This window comes from Leuciscus leuciscus (assembly GCF_965113295.1).
Source record: "Leuciscus leuciscus genome assembly, chromosome: 23".
Classification (NCBI taxonomy): Eukaryota; Metazoa; Chordata; class Actinopteri; order Cypriniformes; family Leuciscidae; genus Leuciscus; species Leuciscus leuciscus.
This window is the reverse complement of record NC_138747.1, coordinates 11,661,578-11,680,325: the sequence shown is the minus strand read 5'-3', so window position 1 is coordinate 11,680,325 and position 18,748 is coordinate 11,661,578. Positions and strand designations below refer to the sequence as shown.

The 18,748-nt window shown below is 38.3% G+C and overlaps 1 protein-coding gene across 2 annotated transcripts in view; it reads right to left on the bottom strand.

The window, feature by feature from the left end:
* foxj3 (forkhead box J3) overlaps nucleotides 1-18,748 on the bottom strand; it is a 96,165-nt gene that overhangs the window by 25,392 nt on the left and 52,025 nt on the right. For both annotated transcript variants that reach the window (XM_082155176.1, XM_082155177.1), the window contains exon 3: nucleotides 3,124-3,198. In XM_082155176.1, the coding sequence (XP_082011302.1) occupies nucleotides 3,124-3,198 (75 nt within the window). The remainder of the gene's footprint in view (nucleotides 1-3,123; nucleotides 3,199-18,748) is intronic.

The window sequence follows — 18,748 nt, the reverse complement described above, 5'->3', positions numbered from 1 at the left end:
TTTTACATTTATAAATCCGATTCATTTATTTTTTGTTTATTTAATTAGACAGGAGCATTTAGCTAAATATATGCACTTTATTACATATTCTTTATATTTACTTTATACTTATCCTGACAGTCACCACTTGAATGTTTATATTTCAAAAAAACTAACTGCAGTAGAAACATAATTGTGTTATTAAAAATGAGTTATTACGTTATTATAAAAACTGCCTTATGTGCAACTTACATGTTTGTACAGTCAACAGCCAACATTATAGTAATGTACCAACAGACAGGGTTCCTTGTATAGTTTACAGCATTAGTTGAGAGATTTTCCTCCTTGAGAAATCGAATTGAATCGAGATCGGAACTGAATCGCAAGCTTGTGAACGGATATCGAATCAAATTGTGAAATTTGTGCCAAGACCCAGCCCTAAATTTTTACTACCTACTTACTACTGATTACCTGAAATCAGTATTCTGTGACATTCACAGAATAATTCATCATATTACACATTATCTATTGTATGCAAATTAACAAACAGCGTACAACACTTGAGCTGAGAGGTGCGCTAGCGTGAGTCATGCGAAAGGGTCTTAAGTTTCTTTACATATTCTAATGTAGCATAAGTATCCTAACAATGTTAAATGTTACAGATAGTGAGTGCTTCCACACAACAAACAGACTAGATAAGTACAGCTACTTTCCAACAAATCGTTTAACAAACACGATCTTCTTCACCCTGCATCGCTATTTACGCATTATATTCCACCATTAGACATCAGAGTTCATAACATGCAGGACAATCTCACTGTTTAAACACCCTCATGTTCATGATTTTAATTTAAATCATCATGTTCCTGTAATTGATGCAGTGATGATGAAGGACAGCTGAAGGTGACTGAGAATGCTGGCAGTCTGTTACACCTAGCAGATGTAATTGAAATTAAAACTACTGCAAGACACTTTCACTGTGGAAGGGGAGGCTGAGTATCATTCCTTTTAATTAGCAGAAAAATCTTGAAAAACTGAAAGCCCTTGGGAGGAGAGTATCTGTAGGCTACAACACAACCTCTAGAGAGAAAGCAACGTTTAAAGAAATCCATGAAACGACAGTTTACATGAATCTGAAACAGGGCAATATAATAAAACTGTGTTAAAGGGATACTTCACAGTTTTTTCATATTAAACTATGTTATTCCCTTAACTAAGACGAGTTGATACATCCCTCTCTCGTCTCAGTGCGTGCACTCAATCGCTCTGGCACGCGGCGACACTTTGATCGCACTTAGCTTAGCCCAGTTCATTCATTAGGGACCAAACAGAGATGAAGTTAGAAGCGACCAAACACCTCCACGTTTTCGTGGCGGAATAGCACTTGAAGTTGGAACATTATAGTTATCCTTTTTACCCGCTTAGAAAAGCGCCACGCTTTATTTTGTGTCACCATATTTGGTTGTGTAACTACTCGTGTAATTGTATTTAAATAGGGAAAACATGGAGGTGTTTGGTCGCTTCTAACTTCATCTCTGTTTGGAGTATCCCTTTAGGGCAGTCATGGCCTTGTGGTTAGAGAGTTGATCTGGTGACCCAAAGGTTGCTGGTTCGATTCCAGAACCGGTGGGAAATGACTGAGGTGCCCATGAGCAAGGCACCTAACCCCTAAGCCCTGTGTGCATTAACTTGGATGGGTTAAATGCAGAGGTCAAATTCCAAGTATGGGTTACCATACTTGGCCGTCACGTGTCACTTTCCACTTTATTTTTTATTATTAAGGTTACTTTAGATTATGTACTCAGCTGAGCCCCAAAATTAATAGACGATAATGCAATCAACTAAAGAACATTAACAGTCTCCAAATCAAGTATTAAAAGGATAGTTCACCTATATTTTTTAATTGTCATCATTATGAAAAAAAAAAAAAAAAGAGAAAAAAAAAAGTTTTAAACTGTAATAATATTTCACAGTATTTTACTTTATTTTTTATATTGTTTGGAGTCGATAAGATTAAAGAAAGGGTCTCTTATGCTCACCGAGCTTACATTTATTTGATCAAAAACAGCTGCTGTGTTTGTGATGGTTTAATGGGAACCGACTATCAAATTTCTAATCTGGTCTCTAATGGAAATAATCAGTTTGACACAGTCTTAACGCAGACTAGACCTCCCTGACCAGAGTCTACTCAAGGGCAAACAAGATTGTATCCGCCCCAAAGTTCGGCCTTCCTCATTCTCAGCAGCTGCTGCGGATCACAAAGGTGAAGTGAACAATCGTTTTTGCCATCTCTGAGAAACACGCCTCAGTTACTATCTCGCACAAACAGCAGGGTCCATATTCCTGCCGTATTACAATATTGATGGAACATATCAAGAGAGCCCTTCGCAGCTTTGAAGTTCTCCTTCCAGGGGGGGAGGGCTGTGTGGAAGGAGGCAAATTCCAAATTGAACATTAGGGATGCAAGCATGTTGGCCGTGCATTCGGAATAGAATCCATCCAGCGATAGATTATTTTGTATTTAGTGGAGCACATCCCAGGAGTGTCAATATCAGAGGATTACACCAAAACATGAAATTAGCATTCAGTCCCCATCCCCTGCATGCCTCGGCTCTTCTCTTTATGTCGCGCTGTGAGCGTATGTGCGTGAATGTGCTCGCACAAGATGGCTGAGGATACAGAGAAATGAGCAAGCGTTTGTGGCAGAGGTACTATGTGGAGGGAGAAAAAAAAAAAAAGATTAACCGGTGTCCATCGAAGTTGCATGATGCATATGTAGTGTATGTATGCACGTCTCTCTGCACTCTGGCCTACACATGAATTTGTTTGGTTTGTTTTAGGGGTTGTTTTAGCTCAGACAGGCCGGGGTAACGGCATGCTGACTGAGGGGAAGCAGGTGGTGGTCTCCCCCTCTTCGTGCAGGAAGTGCCGGGGCTGAAGTGCTTTCTCCTCTACCCGGGAGAGCTCCGGAGAGCACTTTTAAAACATTACTGCGAGTGCTCGCTCTCATCTATTTTCACAAGGATACGTATGCATTTTTAACGGCTGAATCTGCTCTGGTAGAGGCATTTTGTATTTAGAGAATGTACAAAACATTTCTGAATAAAACAGAACTACATCTGGAGGTAAGAAGAGAACGCTTACCTTTCCTGGGTCATCTTTGGAGCGAGGCACTTTAAGAAAACACTTGTTCAACGAGAGATTGTGCCGTATTGAGTTCTATAGGAGGAAAGAGAGACAGAGAAGTGTTTAGGTTGTTTATAGGTTAATGAGACTCCCGCATGATATTACACTATAATAGTACCTAAAACCCGCATTTACATGCAGCCTATAGCGTGCTGTCAGACAGTGCTGTAGCAATCGCGAGTGTGTAAGGTCCCTGCAAATAAGAGAATATGAATAAAACACAGGGGTATTATAACCCTGAGTCTGCGTCATCTTTTCAGTGCTATGCAAAGCAACCAGGCCAGAAAAATATATTAAAGAGATTCATCTTGTTGTAGACGACAGCCTCAAAAAAAAAAAAGAGAAAAAAAAAAAGAGAAAAAAAAAAGGGAAGGACGGTTAGGATGATTGCAGAATATTGAGACTCCTAAACTCAATAATAAATACCCCGACTTAACTATTTTTAACGACCCAGATATTTTTCATAACTTCTGTGATTCCCACACATTCAAATGCACTGAAACTGATGTGACACAAAAAACTCGATAATTCCCATACATGAAGGATGTCCTGAGGTTAATTAAAAAAATAGCGAAAGATCCAGTTTAACAGCATAGTAATTAATTAATCATCCTGATCCTCAGAGGGAAATGAATTATGCAAATATTTTTTTTTAAACTTACACAATTCTTTAATGAGCAAAAGGTAATTTTTCAGCATGTGAGGGATGAATCAGCAGGAGGCAGCTTGAACGCACATCATGCCTTAATGCTCGGCGCGTTCCAGCTGGAGCTTAGCCAGCCACTTGGCTTAAGACACAAGAAACGCACAGGTTTTGAAATCATTTGACCAAATTGTATTGACAGATGGGTGTGATATAAAAGCTCTGGGATCTTCGCATGTGCTGGTCTGGTGTGAAACGTGAGAGAAACGCTCAGAGAGGCAATTAGATGAAAAGACTAAGAAAACACAATCCATGTTAATATGTGATGTATTTGTATAAGAGAACTACCGCATAACATCTAATGAGGGCAATAACGGGCCATTTCCACTGGGCCGATCAGGGTTGATTGCAGGTGTGTGCTGGATGTTAACAGTGGACCGAAGGGAGTCTCCGACTGCATCAGCAGTACCGAAACCATTAGACACAATAAAGGTGAGCTCTGTAGGACAGCTGAACCTCAGAGTCCAAGAGATGCATGCATGCAAAAAAAAGGCAGGTCAGAGCAGTTACTGTGTAACCCGCAGCTGAACCTGACGGCATCTACGTATCTGTCCACAGACCCTAATCTTGTAGCGCATTAAAACTTTAGCAGCCACAGCAACTCTCCACACTGCAATATCTGAGGTTAGTCAGGCAGACAGCGTCATGGTCTCTCTGGAAAAAAACAAACACAATGTCAACTACTTAAGCCTGCTCTGCAATAGCGATGTGCACTTTGGGCATTTTGAATGCTTTGGTACTCGAAATATGTAACAGAAGAGTACTCGAGGTCAGAGAGGGCAGATAAAGGGAGATCTTTTTATTATAATAAATGTGCATCAGACTGTCATGCTTCAACTCATGGGTTTTGCAATCAACACAGGTTTCCAACATCTTTGATGAAAAGAAACGGATCAGTTTCTTGTTCAAAGTAACAATTCTGTGACAACCTTCTATCAGATTAGGTTGCGACCAGCTAAGTAGACATGCAGGTCAGACAGGCAGGTCTCTTTCCCTGGCTGTCACGTTCTCGCTTTTGTCCTCCACTGCTTTAACTTTCCTCTCCCTCTCTTCACAGTCTCTCCCTCTTTCTCTGCTGGGGGCCAGAGAGTTCAAGGCTGGCTCAGCAGGACTCCTGCAGACAGACACGGCTAATAAGCACTACTGCACCAGTCCAGTCTGTCTCCAACTCTCTATCAGGGGAACTAACCAGGAGAGCCGCAGGGCCAGCTGCCATTCTGACACACTGAGTTTGAGTGTGTGTGTGTGTGTGAGAGAGAGAGAGAGAAAGAAAGAGAAAAAGAATGACCCAAGAGAAAGTCAGAGTGTGACAGTTTATGTGTAGAAGCCCACTCTGTGTTTATCAGATGGATCATGTGTATGGTGAAAGCTACCAAATCTAATGCATGCAACATTCAAAAATTTTAATGAGTTTAAAAACAAAACACGGTTACCTTTCACAATATAATCAATTTCAAAAGGATAAAAATTAGGATCCATCCTAAATGTTTTTTTCTCCTCACAATAAAGAAATCAAATAGGTTGTGCATGCTATTTTGTGTTTAAGACATATTATACATGATGGCATGAAGTGCTACTATGTCTTACATCTTTGCACACTTAAGGTAGGACATGTTACTTGTCTAAATTCAGCAGAGACCTGCTTGTCAGTGAGCTATATCAGAGACACACTCATCTTTTTTGACCCTGCTTTCAACCTGGAAATTGAGTTTTACTTTTTAATGAGTTACCAAACCGATGTCTGCCTTAGATAACACTATGTTATCAAACATGCCATCTCTGACAGCATCTTAACATGCACATTGCTGGTGTAAACCCAAAGGTCGGCAGGTCACTAACAGACATAACAAATTACTTACAGAGCATAAAAATATTCCACATCTCATAAAATGATGTGCAGCTAACACTGCTGATTCTGAATATCTTATGCTTGATTGCATAGAATACAGCTGGAGCTCAGAAGCACCGCAGTGCAGTGAAGTGATGAAGAGGAGGAAGAGAACTGTAGGAGTCAATCGAGGATGAGGAGCTACAATAAGAGGGTCAGACACTGAGCTCTGTGGGAGTGCCTGTCCATTACTGTCTCTGTGGGCGGAGATATACCTGCGTTTCACAGCGGGAACGCTCTCTGGTAACCCCCCGCACAAACTCGCACGTTGACAGTTGTGCACCCATCCGCCCACTCACCCCTGGCCTATCGCCCACCTCATCCAACACGACAGAAGGGCAGGCGGGGGAAAGTGGGTCAGACTGACCTCCTTGTCCTGAGTATCAAGCGCTCAGCGTGAGTCAAAGGGACAGGCCATGTCGCAGCGGAGTTCTTCATCAAGGACATACCGCAGTTCCATGCCTTCTCGGCCCAGGGAGCCCAGGTTACAACAGAACCATCCCATCAGTGCCCGCAAATCCAGCCTGACATCCTCACTCTACATACAGAGGAAGATTTTAAATTATGGCAGGGTTGGCCAAGAAACTGATGATGACTTGATCACAAGATAAAACACATTTTATTGTCTGAAGGTCTCAATGTAAAGGGTCTCTATATGGCAAAGCAGAATACACATTCAATTCATGTCAGGCTATTATTGTGCTGTAACGGAAAAGTATATACACAATACATTACAAGCACCAATTAATTCCAGCCCATATAAAAAATGTCATATTTTTAGCTTTTATGAACACATTCTACTAAAAATAATAATCTTCATTTCATTCTTATTGGATGTCATGTAGGTCATGCATTGGTTCCTAAAGAAACATTTAAAAGACAATTCGATGTGTAACGATTCGATACAAATCATGATACTGAACTCGCAATACGATACTATTGCAATATTTTAAGCCAAAATATTTATTTATTTATTATTATTAAAATAATATTACAAATGATTCACAATTGCACCCACAAATATTTTCCCTTTGCATTATTGTACATAATATTCAACATTATATATAGTAGTTCAATGTAGTAATGGTTAGTTTATCCAAAAATTTAAATTCTGCATTTACTTGCATGTTGTTTTCGAGCGTCACACAAGCATTGGAATGTCCGTGTTTATTTCAGTATATGCGTGTTGTAAATATGTCCATAATATAAAGCCATCGTGTCTCTTCAGAAGACTTTGATTAGACCACTCGAATGATAATTTTTACGATGCCTTTATGACAATTTTTGGGATCTTTTACATTTTAGAGGAATGGACTTTAAATTAGGGGACAGAAATCTCAGGTTAAAAAAAAATAAAAATCTTTATTTGTGTTTGTAATTTGAACAAAAATCGTATAGATTTGAATTTGAAACGACATGATAGTGAGTACATGATGATAGAATTAAAATTTTTGGGTGAATTATACCTTATAAATACAGAAAGCAAAATCTTGGATAAAACAATCTATATTGTGAATCATATCGTTTACATCAACGATACATATTGTCGCATTTTTATATTGTGACATCTCGATATTACAACATATCGTTACACCTCTATAAAAATATGCTTTTATAGAGGTATATATATATAATTTTATGAAGAATATCTTTGCTATATAAAAACAACACAGCATATAAAATTCATTAATTAAATATATTCTGAAATGTATAGAACGGAATAAAAGAAAAAAATATTTTATAAAGAAAATCTTTGTTTACTTACCATTTTTTTTTTATTCATATAAAACATGCAGACACATGTAACAAATTGATGTTTTAACAACAATATTGTTTCATAGATACTTATTTGTTGGATAAAAGAAAAAAAATCTAGCATCTCAACACACAAAATAACCAGGTATAATGTGATATCATAGCCTATGTGTATGACCCAAGCGTGAATTGATCATTTGGGGGCATGTGTCTAACCACCAATCAAAATATGTTTTAGCACAATGCTTCATTATCATGCGAGAGGTAAAAAAAAAAAAAAAAAAGAGCAAGGTTGATCGAGTGAGACAGAAAGGAGTGTTTCAATACTACAGGGCATGGAGGACATCCCAAACACAGCCTGGAATTCCCAGCATTCCTCCTTATACGCTGTGTGTCTTTTCTGTCCAGTGTACCCGTTCCCAGTTCCACCCATCCCATAGAGTATTTTATATCTTTTCTCTCCAATGCTTTCAATATCTTTGATATATAGGCCTATCCGCAAAACACGTTCAAGTTCCCTCAACCACAGCAGTTCCCGACAAGTCTTTTGCAAACACAGAGACGTACACAGGCATTTCTTAAGTTTACAATATCTCTACACACATTAGGGAATGTAGCACGTTGGCAGACTGTGTTTGTAGTGGGTGTGGGAAGATGCTGGAGCAGTTGTTTTTTTTTCATGTGTGTGGTGAGAGGAGGCACAAACGGTGCCCTTAACCAGACCCAAGGTGGAACGCACCATCCAGCTCGCAGACTAAACCTGCAAAAATATTCCCCCACCTTTGACAGACAAGCCATGCGACTACAGCCTGGAACTGGATTTAATCCACTTAGAGCATGGAGAATCCCTCACCCTCGGCCACAGCGATGAGGACACCATGACTGAGTGTGAGAGAGGCACGAGCTGATAAGGTGCTAAGATGTGGGTGCCTCTTGTTAAATAAGAGGAAGGCATCACACTGGAGCTGTACCTGAAGTCTGGCACTGTTTAAACCTGGTATTAACAAGTCTCAGGTGATCCTAGTACAAAAGAGCCACAGAAAACAAGAAATATAAAAATCACAACAATGACTGGCATACAAAATTAGTTACGCAAGTCTTGTGTAAACGTATGGACTTTCCAAACTGTTCCAATAGGACTGTTATTCTCATGACAAAATCGTTGTTAGTTCAAGATACTTATGCACTATTAGCAAATTGAACCTTACTGTAAAGTGTTACCAATATGGATATACTTATACTGTAGCCTAAATCAACATTTTAAATTGCAACCCCCCCCTGATATATTGATTATTATTAAAATACTCAGTTTAACATCTTTATTTAGTGCTGAACATACGATTGGATCACCAGAAACTTATCTTAATACCATAAATAAATGGGCCTCTGAGTACTGATACCTTAGTATATTCACTATATATCCGATTTATGAAAAGACAAGTTATTTATTATATAAATGGCTGGCAATCACACGAGGAAACACACCAAAGCAGAGAAAAACGGCATTTCTAACTTCAGCTTCAAGACAAACAACCCACATTCGAGCAGCAGTGGACGACTAGTTTAACGATTTCTCAACTTCATTTTCAAGGACTTCAAAGGTATTTGATCTCTTTTCTCTTGGCATCTAGTAGCAGTGTGTTGGCATGCAACATTTTTAAAGACCATTCGTTCTCTGATCTTTACTCGCTTATAAGTCGTTTTAATAAAACATGAAGATTTTGCTAGCTGCAGCAAAAATGAATGCCAAGGTGAAAACCACAATAAACAAAGTGCCCCATTACACTGAGATCTGAATAGCTCACTATAAGAACAAGTCGAGAAGCGGTGCGGTCAATATCGGTGTGATGTAATGCCGTGTGCGGTGTACTCAGTGAAGAATTGCGATAATTAAAATTTGCAGATGCTGTACAAAGTAATATAACACCTTGGGGGACTGACTAATTCAGAGTTTAAATTAAACCCATCTTTCATGTAAAGTATGTTAATTTATAAGACTAATAATACATGAGTACCGTGGTAAGTGAGCCCTGAACAGATACTAGACAATGCATGCAGATGATGGCACTGGCTCTTTTTGGGAATATTTTTCTCATCTCGACCAAATTAGTAAAAAAATCCATCTGAGGAGACCTTGAGGACAGAGCCTGTGACTGTGTCAAATATCAAGTGTAAGTCTCTTTATTTATTTGAAAGACACAGGAGTGTTGATGGAATAAATAAATACCTTAATAACCTCTTTAAGCATCTTGAGAGTCTGGCTGCATGATCCTCTTATTTAAGAAGAGTTGAAAGTGGCAATGAAAGTCTTCCAAATGGACTTCCTTCCTCTACATTAGAGTGTCGCTGTGTCAAACACTTTGCAAGGCTTTGCAAATTTTTCAATAGAAATACACAGACACACACACAACTGTGAGACCAGGGTTCAAAAAGATACAAAGGATGACTATTCATTCAGATTTTCTTCCCGAGTTAGGCTGGCTTTGTCTCTCATGGTGGTTTTAAAGCAAAGAGAGCTTCAAGACCTGACCTGACCTCTCTCTGGAGATTTCAAAACCCTCTGTATTGTTTTCTACATGTGTTCAAGGCTGCAGTACTTACCTTAGTTTAACAGTACAGAGTCCAATTTAAAACAGCAACCGTTTAATAAGGGTTTAAAATGTTTTGGGGAGAAATTCACTGATGTAATTCTGACCAAAAGGTCAAAAACTCATGAAAAGACACTTGTCTAGAGTTCAATTAATGTTCTGTAAAGCTGCACTTTTAGCAAGGCATGTTCATAATTCAGAGCTGAGAGCTCAACAAAAAGAATTTTCTTAATTTTCTAACAACCTTGAAGAATGACAAATTCAACTGAATCCTGCCTTGCTCAATGGCTCTGGTTTAGAGAGAAGATATTCAGAGGATTAGCTTGACTGAATTCTTCTGTGCTCTATAGTTATTGGTAGACAAAACAAAGAAACATGTCCTTCTACGTAAACTACAGATAGATGCATTGCATTGAAACTATCACATTAAAACCCATTATGAGATGCATTTCCTACATTATGCAAACCAGATATTCAATGAGAAATATAATATGGGTGGAACTTGGGAATAGACTGGATTGTGAAAAGTGGGCGTTACACACCACAATGTAGCAAGGTGGTTGGACACACACACACAAAAGATTTATATGACGCCAAGAATAAGCATTAAGAACGCAAAGCAAATATTTTTTACTTCATGTTGACTTTAAGGAAAATGGTCGCTAAGACCATATAATATAACATAATATATCTCATTCATTACTTCAGCAGATTAGAAATTAAAAAGCACATTTCAGAGAAATTTGAGATTAAAGCATGGGGCTTGGCAGATTTACCCCGGTTCCCAGACTAAAATGCCTGTTTGAGCCATTTTAACTGAAAGCAAATGTCAATGCCCTTGGTTTGTCTACAGAACAAAACAGTAATTTTTGTTTTGTTTCGTTTTTTAAAGGCACTTTTTAAAAAGCCACTTAAATGCCCTAAATGAACTAAGGCCTAATCCTGGCTTAATCTAAGCCCTGTCTGTGAAACCAGGCCTTAGGGAAAAGGCCTGTTTGTCTTTATAAAATGTGCTATGAAAAAAAAAAAAATCAATCAGTAATACGTGAAAAAGCATCATATACAGTTGACCAGTTTTCAAGTGCAATCTTTGTCCCACTGGTCTGAGTTAAGCTAATGGTCTTGTCCTGTTATTGACCTATTATGGCACGAAATGGCTTAGTACCAACTACTAATTTTACAGAAGCACAGCCATTGAATATGTTCCAAAAATGTACCCAACAGTTTAATAAATACTCCCAAAACAAGTGCAAAGTGAGAATGTCAGCAATGTAGGATGTTAAAAAAACAACTTACACATGTGTACTACTGTTCAAAAGTTTGGGATCAGAAAGGATTTTCAAAAAAATAAATCAATACTTTTATTCAGCAATGATGCATTAAAATTACAGTAAAGACCGTTAAAATGTTACAAAAGATTTCTATTTCAAATAAATGTTGCTCTTTTGTATAACGTATCTATCACGGTTTCCACAAAAACACTTTTCAATATTGATAATAATAAGAAATGTAATGTGAGCACCAAATCAGTATATAAGAATGTGAAGGATCATGTGACACTGAAGACTGTAATAATGATGCTGAAAAGCTCAGCAAATCAATTACATTTTAAAATATATTACAATGAAAAGAGCTATTTTAAATTTTACTAATATACCGCAATATTACTGTGTGATGATCAAATAATTGCAGCCTTGGTGAGCATTAGTCTTCTTTCAAAAACATTAAACCTCAAACTTTTGAATAGCATTGTAAATAATAAGCTAAACCCCTCTGTGACATTACCTGCTAACAAACAGCAATAACCCATGTGCATTCTCGTTTCCCATCACTGTAAAAAATGTCCTTTGCTGTAAACATCTCAGGTTCTGAGGCAAGTTACATGTACATAATGTAAATGTCTTTATAATACATAGACCGACATCTGTCTTGTTTTTGCATTATAATAGCAATTTAGTATTTTGCCAACAGAAACTGCAACTGATGCATCAAAAAAACAAAAAGGCAATGCCAGAAAAAGAGGTGAAAAATATCTATCAATCAAAAGCCCAAAACAATTTTACACCAAAATGACAACATTTCCAAATTAGTGAGTAATCTGGTAACCCCAAACGGGTGGAGGTATAAAACATAAAAGCCATTGTGTATTAGTCCAATAAAAATCAGGAATATCTCAACGAGGCAGAGGGAGAACTTGGCACTTATGTGTGGCATAGCTGTTGAGTTTTTAAAGAGAGAGCTCTTTGCTCTGCTCTTCTCTGAGGAGCCACAGAAGGTTATGAAAGATTGCAAAGCAAAGACACGTCTCCCGGTTTATCCTCTCTGAAAGCCTTCGTGTGCTCTCAGTTCCAGATGAGCGATCTGATGAGAGCCATTTGTCAGGCCCTCCTCTTAATTATCAGCCGGCTCAGAGCGGCATCCTGCAACAGCCACCGACAATGGCACTTTGGGCCTTATTCAGCACTGCCTCAAAACTGCAGTCAGACAGAGACAAGGGGGAAAAAACAGCATTTGTCTGAGAGTGAACAGTGAAGTGAAAGATACTGAGCATACTGAGTTTAAAATACTTGTGCATTCTTCTCGACTATTATAGAAGCGGAAGGTAGAGCCGGCGTATTTCCTCATGTCTCATCCCGTGGTTTTGTGCCACGCGGATTGGTGGAAAGGAAAATCACTTAAATGTTATAATTTAGGTCCATGCCAACAGATAAAACACAGGGTTAAGGAGTTGCGTGGGAGATGTCCCTTTATAATCAGGGCTACGAGGAAGAAAATGAGAAGACAGTTGGGCAGAGTGCAGATATTAATGCTAGGGGGGAAAAAATTGGTTTGTGGTTAGCTTCAAACAGCATTTAAAAACTGCAAGCAGTTAGTGAGCAGACCGTCCAAACAGGAGTCAATTTGTGGTATTTTAAGGTTTGTTTACTACATGTTCTAATGTTTTAAATAAAGAGACTATATATATATAATTTTATACATAACAAGTAAATAACATTTTCCTCTCACCATAAGACATAACTTGATGTACTTCAAGAATCACAATTTAATTTCCTGAAGGTCAGCCATACACATTTTACATGCAAAACAAATATGCGGAAAACTAATAAAAAACCTGCTCTTTCTATAAACTCAATTACATTACATTCAAAACTATCTGTTTTTGTTTTGTTACAACATCAAAATGTAAACACACATGCATAAATCATGAGTAAAATTTAAGTAACTGGCGAAAATCTATACGTGCCAGTTGGTTTCTGTGTCAATATTTTACGAATTTCCCTGATAAACGAATTTTTTTATTATCAGGTGTCAAACTATTTGAAAATGGACATCAGTAAACAAATTCCAATGCCGACAGGCTATTCATTTTAGAAAATGGAGGGAATAAATGTTTTATATTATTATTAAATATAAATGTTGAAATTATAAAATAATTTTTACATTTATAATCACCTAAATGTTTGCTCATAAATGGTTTTAAAAATCACTTGAACGTTTAATTTGGTAAGACTTAAAAAGACGTGCAAATGATTAACTTTAGAGACAATGCAACACTGGCCCGATTGTGCAAGTAACAATTCCGTCAACTGCCCCAACTCCCGAAACTCCAGGGGAGTATATCGCCGTCTGCAGTGCGCTTGACGCTTGCCTTGCGCAGATGCAATGTTAAGTTAAGTGCATTTTGAGAGAGAGAGAGAAGACGCGGCGCCGCTGAATCACTCACGCTGTTTGTGAAATTACGTCTTACAGAACATTTTAAAATGACTGATTTGATCTTATAATATGTGTTGATTAATTTACTTAAACAACCAACATTCAAAAGTGAATAAATGCGGGAATTTCCCGCATGACAACCATGAGACCTGCGGGAATGATTGAAATTATGTTCAATATTCGCAATCCTGTGCCGAAATTAGATCCGTGAGACTAATTTTGGTTTGGGTCCATGTTGTGATGTACATTTGGAGATTCACCAGAGGGAAGACTTAAATATGTAGCTGCAGGTAGGAGGTCAGTTTATTAAAAATCATATTCAAATTGTTTATGCATGCAGAGTCTGAGGACTTATATCTAGCTGGCTGTAAGAACCTCCAGGAAATCCATAATACAACATTATCATAAGAGTGGTGTCAAGATGCAATATGTACTGAGCTTCTCAGAATTTGAAGCCTGATTCTTCAACAACTTTTAGTCTAACCAAAGATATTGTTTTTAAACACTGTATGTTACTGAGATGCACCAGTCGACCGGCCATCCATCAGAGCAGGATGGTTGCATTTTGGCTGATCTTGCTCACAAACTGCACTGAAATAATTTCCCAAAATGTAATTTGTGTGGAAATATTACAAAGTCTGTAAACAGGACATTAACACAGGCTGGAGACGGGACACGCTGAAGACAGGCACAGCATGCTTACTGTTCGCGATCCTCTAAATATTGAAATAAATATATATATATAAAAATGTAATTGGGGGAAAGGGCTGTATATGAATTTATCTCGGAAGGAAACTGACTATTCAGAAAAGTTTTGATGGCTTTTTCTTTCCCTCTCACCTCCGTATAATGCTTAATAAAGTAGTGTTTGGAAGCACAGCGTTGTTTTGTTTACAGTGGTAACCAAGGAAATACTATATCACTGCTGTTTCATAAGCGCCATCTACTGTCAGAGAGTGAATTTGCATTTTCATTCAGTCCATCTGCTGTTTTTGTTTTGTGCAGGTGTGATATGTAGCATAATGCCACAAAGCTAAAGTCAGACCATTCTAATTTAAATAAAAAAAAAACTGCTCATGTTACATGAGTTTAGCATTTTTGTTTGTATCATTATTAAAATGCAGTGGTTGCCTCTCAAATGGTTACAGATATTTTTGTTCAAGGCCAATTTGGCCTGTTATAGAGCAAATAAATAAACAAATTTGCTTAAAAAAAAAAAAAAAGCTTATCGGAATCCACCTATTTGCTTGTGAAAAAAAAATGGAATAGGCCATGAAAAATCATGATTGGTGCATTCCTTATATGTCGATTGTTTTAAATATGTTAAGTATTGCTTTTTACCAAAATATCTTAAAAGTTCTTAAAAATATCCTAAATACAGACACTGCACTGTAAATTTGTGTTGCCATATCGACTTTTATAGACTACCATTTAAAACTTTGAATGGATTGATACGATTTTTATATGGTTTTGAAGTCTTTTGTGCTCACCACGGCTGCATTTATTTGATCAAATATACAGTAAAAAACGTAATACTGTGAAACCTATTCAAATTATTATTAATGTTTAAAACGGTTGTGCTGCTTAAAGGGGTCCTATGATGCCCTTTTATGATGTCTTGATTTTATTTTTGGGGTGTACTAGAACAGTGTTTCTCAACTGGTGGGTCGCAAGACTGAACATTTTTCAGTTTTCAAAGATCAGTTTTTCTGATGCGAGACTTATTTTGAAAGACGTGCATGAAAGCTGATGACACTTCTGTCAAATGCATGAGAAAAAACTAAAAAACATTATTCTATTGTTAGTTTCGTAACTTGTTACAAAATAAAGTCTCTCACCTCAAAAAAAGGAACTTTCCTGTCAGACGTTACATACGGTGCTCGTTGCGTTCACTCTTCAATTGCACACGCAAATGCGGTGGCGCGCTATATATCACTTAACAAAAGCACAAAAGAAAAAGAAACAAAAGAAAAGATGTGTGACTGTTCAAGTTTCTGTTTAGATCAGTATGCTCAATGTGCCTTTCATCATAGATTATTATAAAGGGTCAAAACCAGAAAGAAATTATATTTTGACATAATATGCCAATTACATACTGCAAAAAATGTAGCGCAATATCACAATGTATCTTATTTTACCTCCACCTTTAGTATGCTCCAAATGTCCCCCCAAAAAAAAAAATTTCACTGGTGCTTTAGACTATTACATTTAAAAGCTAACAAAATGGGAGCAGGCCTGAACATGCAAGGGTCACCAGCAAACCCAGAGTTTGGAACGGCCGCCGCGCACAAGTGGCTGATGAAGCAGCGACAGAAGAGAGTCCTCAGCACCACTAGCAAACGCAGCACTCATCCATCGCAGCTGTGAGAGTCGCCATTAATATTACAGGTGCTTAAAGCTCCATCCAGTCAATAACCACTATTACAGCCAATGGAGCTAATGAGGGGAGTAGAGGTGACAATCCAGTTCCCATATGCACAATGCAGCATGATCTCTCCACACTACTGTAAGATGGGCTGTTATGTGAACACTTCACTGTGCTAGTGGCCTCCAATCAGCATGATCAGATCGACGGAATACAACTGTTCAAGTCAATGCCGACAATTAGACTCTTTGAAAACAAAATCGATCTGCTTGAGGGTCTGACAGTGGTGCAACGGCACTGAACGCTTTCAAGAAAGGGCAAAAAAAAAAAAAAAAACACTTCCGAGAGGCTGTTTTGGCAAACCAAGGGAAACTCAGCATTCATCTATAACTGCGGACTGACACAAGAATCCCTCACACAACAGAGGCAGTCAATCAATCAACAGAACGCAGAGCCGACAGGGCGAAGAGGGTGCCAAAGGTGGACAGGGACCAGTCTTTTACACCTTTATCCATCTGAAGCTCGTACACCGACTTTCCCTTCAGGCAACGTTCTACTTTAAACTGAAGTCTAGAAAACAAAACAGCAGATTCTTTGTGGTTTGACAAAGAAAGGGGCAAAAAATACTCAAGTTTCCCATTTTAATTCAACTTAACACAGATCCAAAAGTCACAACCCTCCTATAGAGTCCATTAGCAAAGTTAATGTAAAACTGTCAAGCACAACGACCCATAAATAATACATTGCTGAGGTGAGGAAAGGCCGGGTACCCTTCTGCTCACTGCAGTCCCTCTAGTCAGACACTCCAGCCCTCTACAAGGCCACATTAATTGTCTAATTCAGAGGCAATTAGTTGGCAGTGAGAGGTTGTGGCCCTGCAGCCATAAGGAGGACAGAGGCTAGAGGCGGCGGCAACCAGCAGCAGTAGTTCTGCCCGTCTCTCTCTTCTGCTTGCTGACCAGACTCTATCCACTGCAGCCCACTTCACCTTGAAAAGAAAGACGACTGCGTACAGACTCGGGCTGTAGATCTCATTAAGACTTTTCAGGGCCATGAAAAGTATTTTGGACACTTAAAACACGCTTTAAAAGGACTGTATATCACTGCCATTTGATAAAATATCAAACCAAGTAGCAAGTGTGCTGCAATATATTGTAATTCTACTGGCCTAACTAGTGGAGGTCTAGTACCTCTGCAGACAATGTAGTGACAATGTAGGGAAAAACCTTTTTTTTTGTTAAACTTCATTTCTGACACTGGCCCAAGGTCATTTTTAATAGATGTTTTAAGTCTTTTTCCTTTACATTCACACAGGTAACCTATCAGAGTAACACAGGTGTAGTTCATCACATTAACTATTGCATCTTATATTTATGTTAGACAAACAGAAAGGGCTCGATTGTTTTAATTACGAACAACACATCTACACTTTAAAATTTCAATTTAAAACTGACTTCTTTTCAAAATGCTTTACTTGTAAAGTGTGCTTGAGCTATGTTTAAATGCCACTTGGTTTGATGATTTGTTATCTAATGCAATCACATACATTATGACTTCAGTGTCCAAACATTTTTGGGGCTACTGTATGTGCACCCAAAAGCTTTCTTCAATAAATTAAGATGGAAAAAGTGTATTGAGAGCACTGACACTGATAAATAGGCAATCATGAGTGAGGAATTGATGTGTCATATCCATGGCTGCTATGACCTGCGATTATACAGAGTGATGCAAAGATGCTGGAGCTTTGCCTGTCAATGGCTGTGGGACAGGAAGACAGCGTTGATTCCTGGCATCTCATCCATCACTGGTGGTGCTCCACTGCTAGGAGGCAGTGTCATTCTCTTCTCCTGAGTAAAGGGTAAATTCTGTAAGGACATAGTGCCTGTGGATACACAAATACTGTAGTGGCAAACTAATGATGATACCAGGCATGTGAAGTGAATTTTCTAATCTCGAGATGATTATAGAAATTGGGTTTCTGGCAAAAATAAAATAAATAATCCAAAAGACAAGTATTGCTTTGAAGCAGAGATCTTGTAATTTCTGCTGTTTCCTAGCGGGAATTTAAGTCAAAGAGGGGAGAAAAAACAGGCACAGGATCAAAAAAGCCCGGTCTAACTCATTAGACCTCAAAGTCGTGGCCTTCCCAGCTACCAGCACAGACAAACCAAAGTCACCCAAAACCCAGATAGTAAAAGCATGGAGCTCAATGACATTTTCGATGTGGGAGCTCTATGTGAAGTCCCTGGGCAATGTGCCATATCCTCAGTGACACCACACACACGGTGCCACTCTGTCTGCAGCTCCTGCCTGCTAAAACCATGTCAGATGGGCATAAAATGAGATGAAACATTTCTGCCATGGCACATTTCCTATTGTTAAAACTCAGCATTGTACTGGTAATGCCTTGGCAGGCCTTCTTGATCTTTAAATTTGCGTCTTCAAAAAAAGACTTGACAAGAAGGGTTAGGTTTGCTAAAGAGAAAGCAAAGTAACCGAGTAACTTATGGATAATTACATCAAAACGCAAGTGCTATTTTGTATGACTGTGGTGCATTACCCAGTATTCT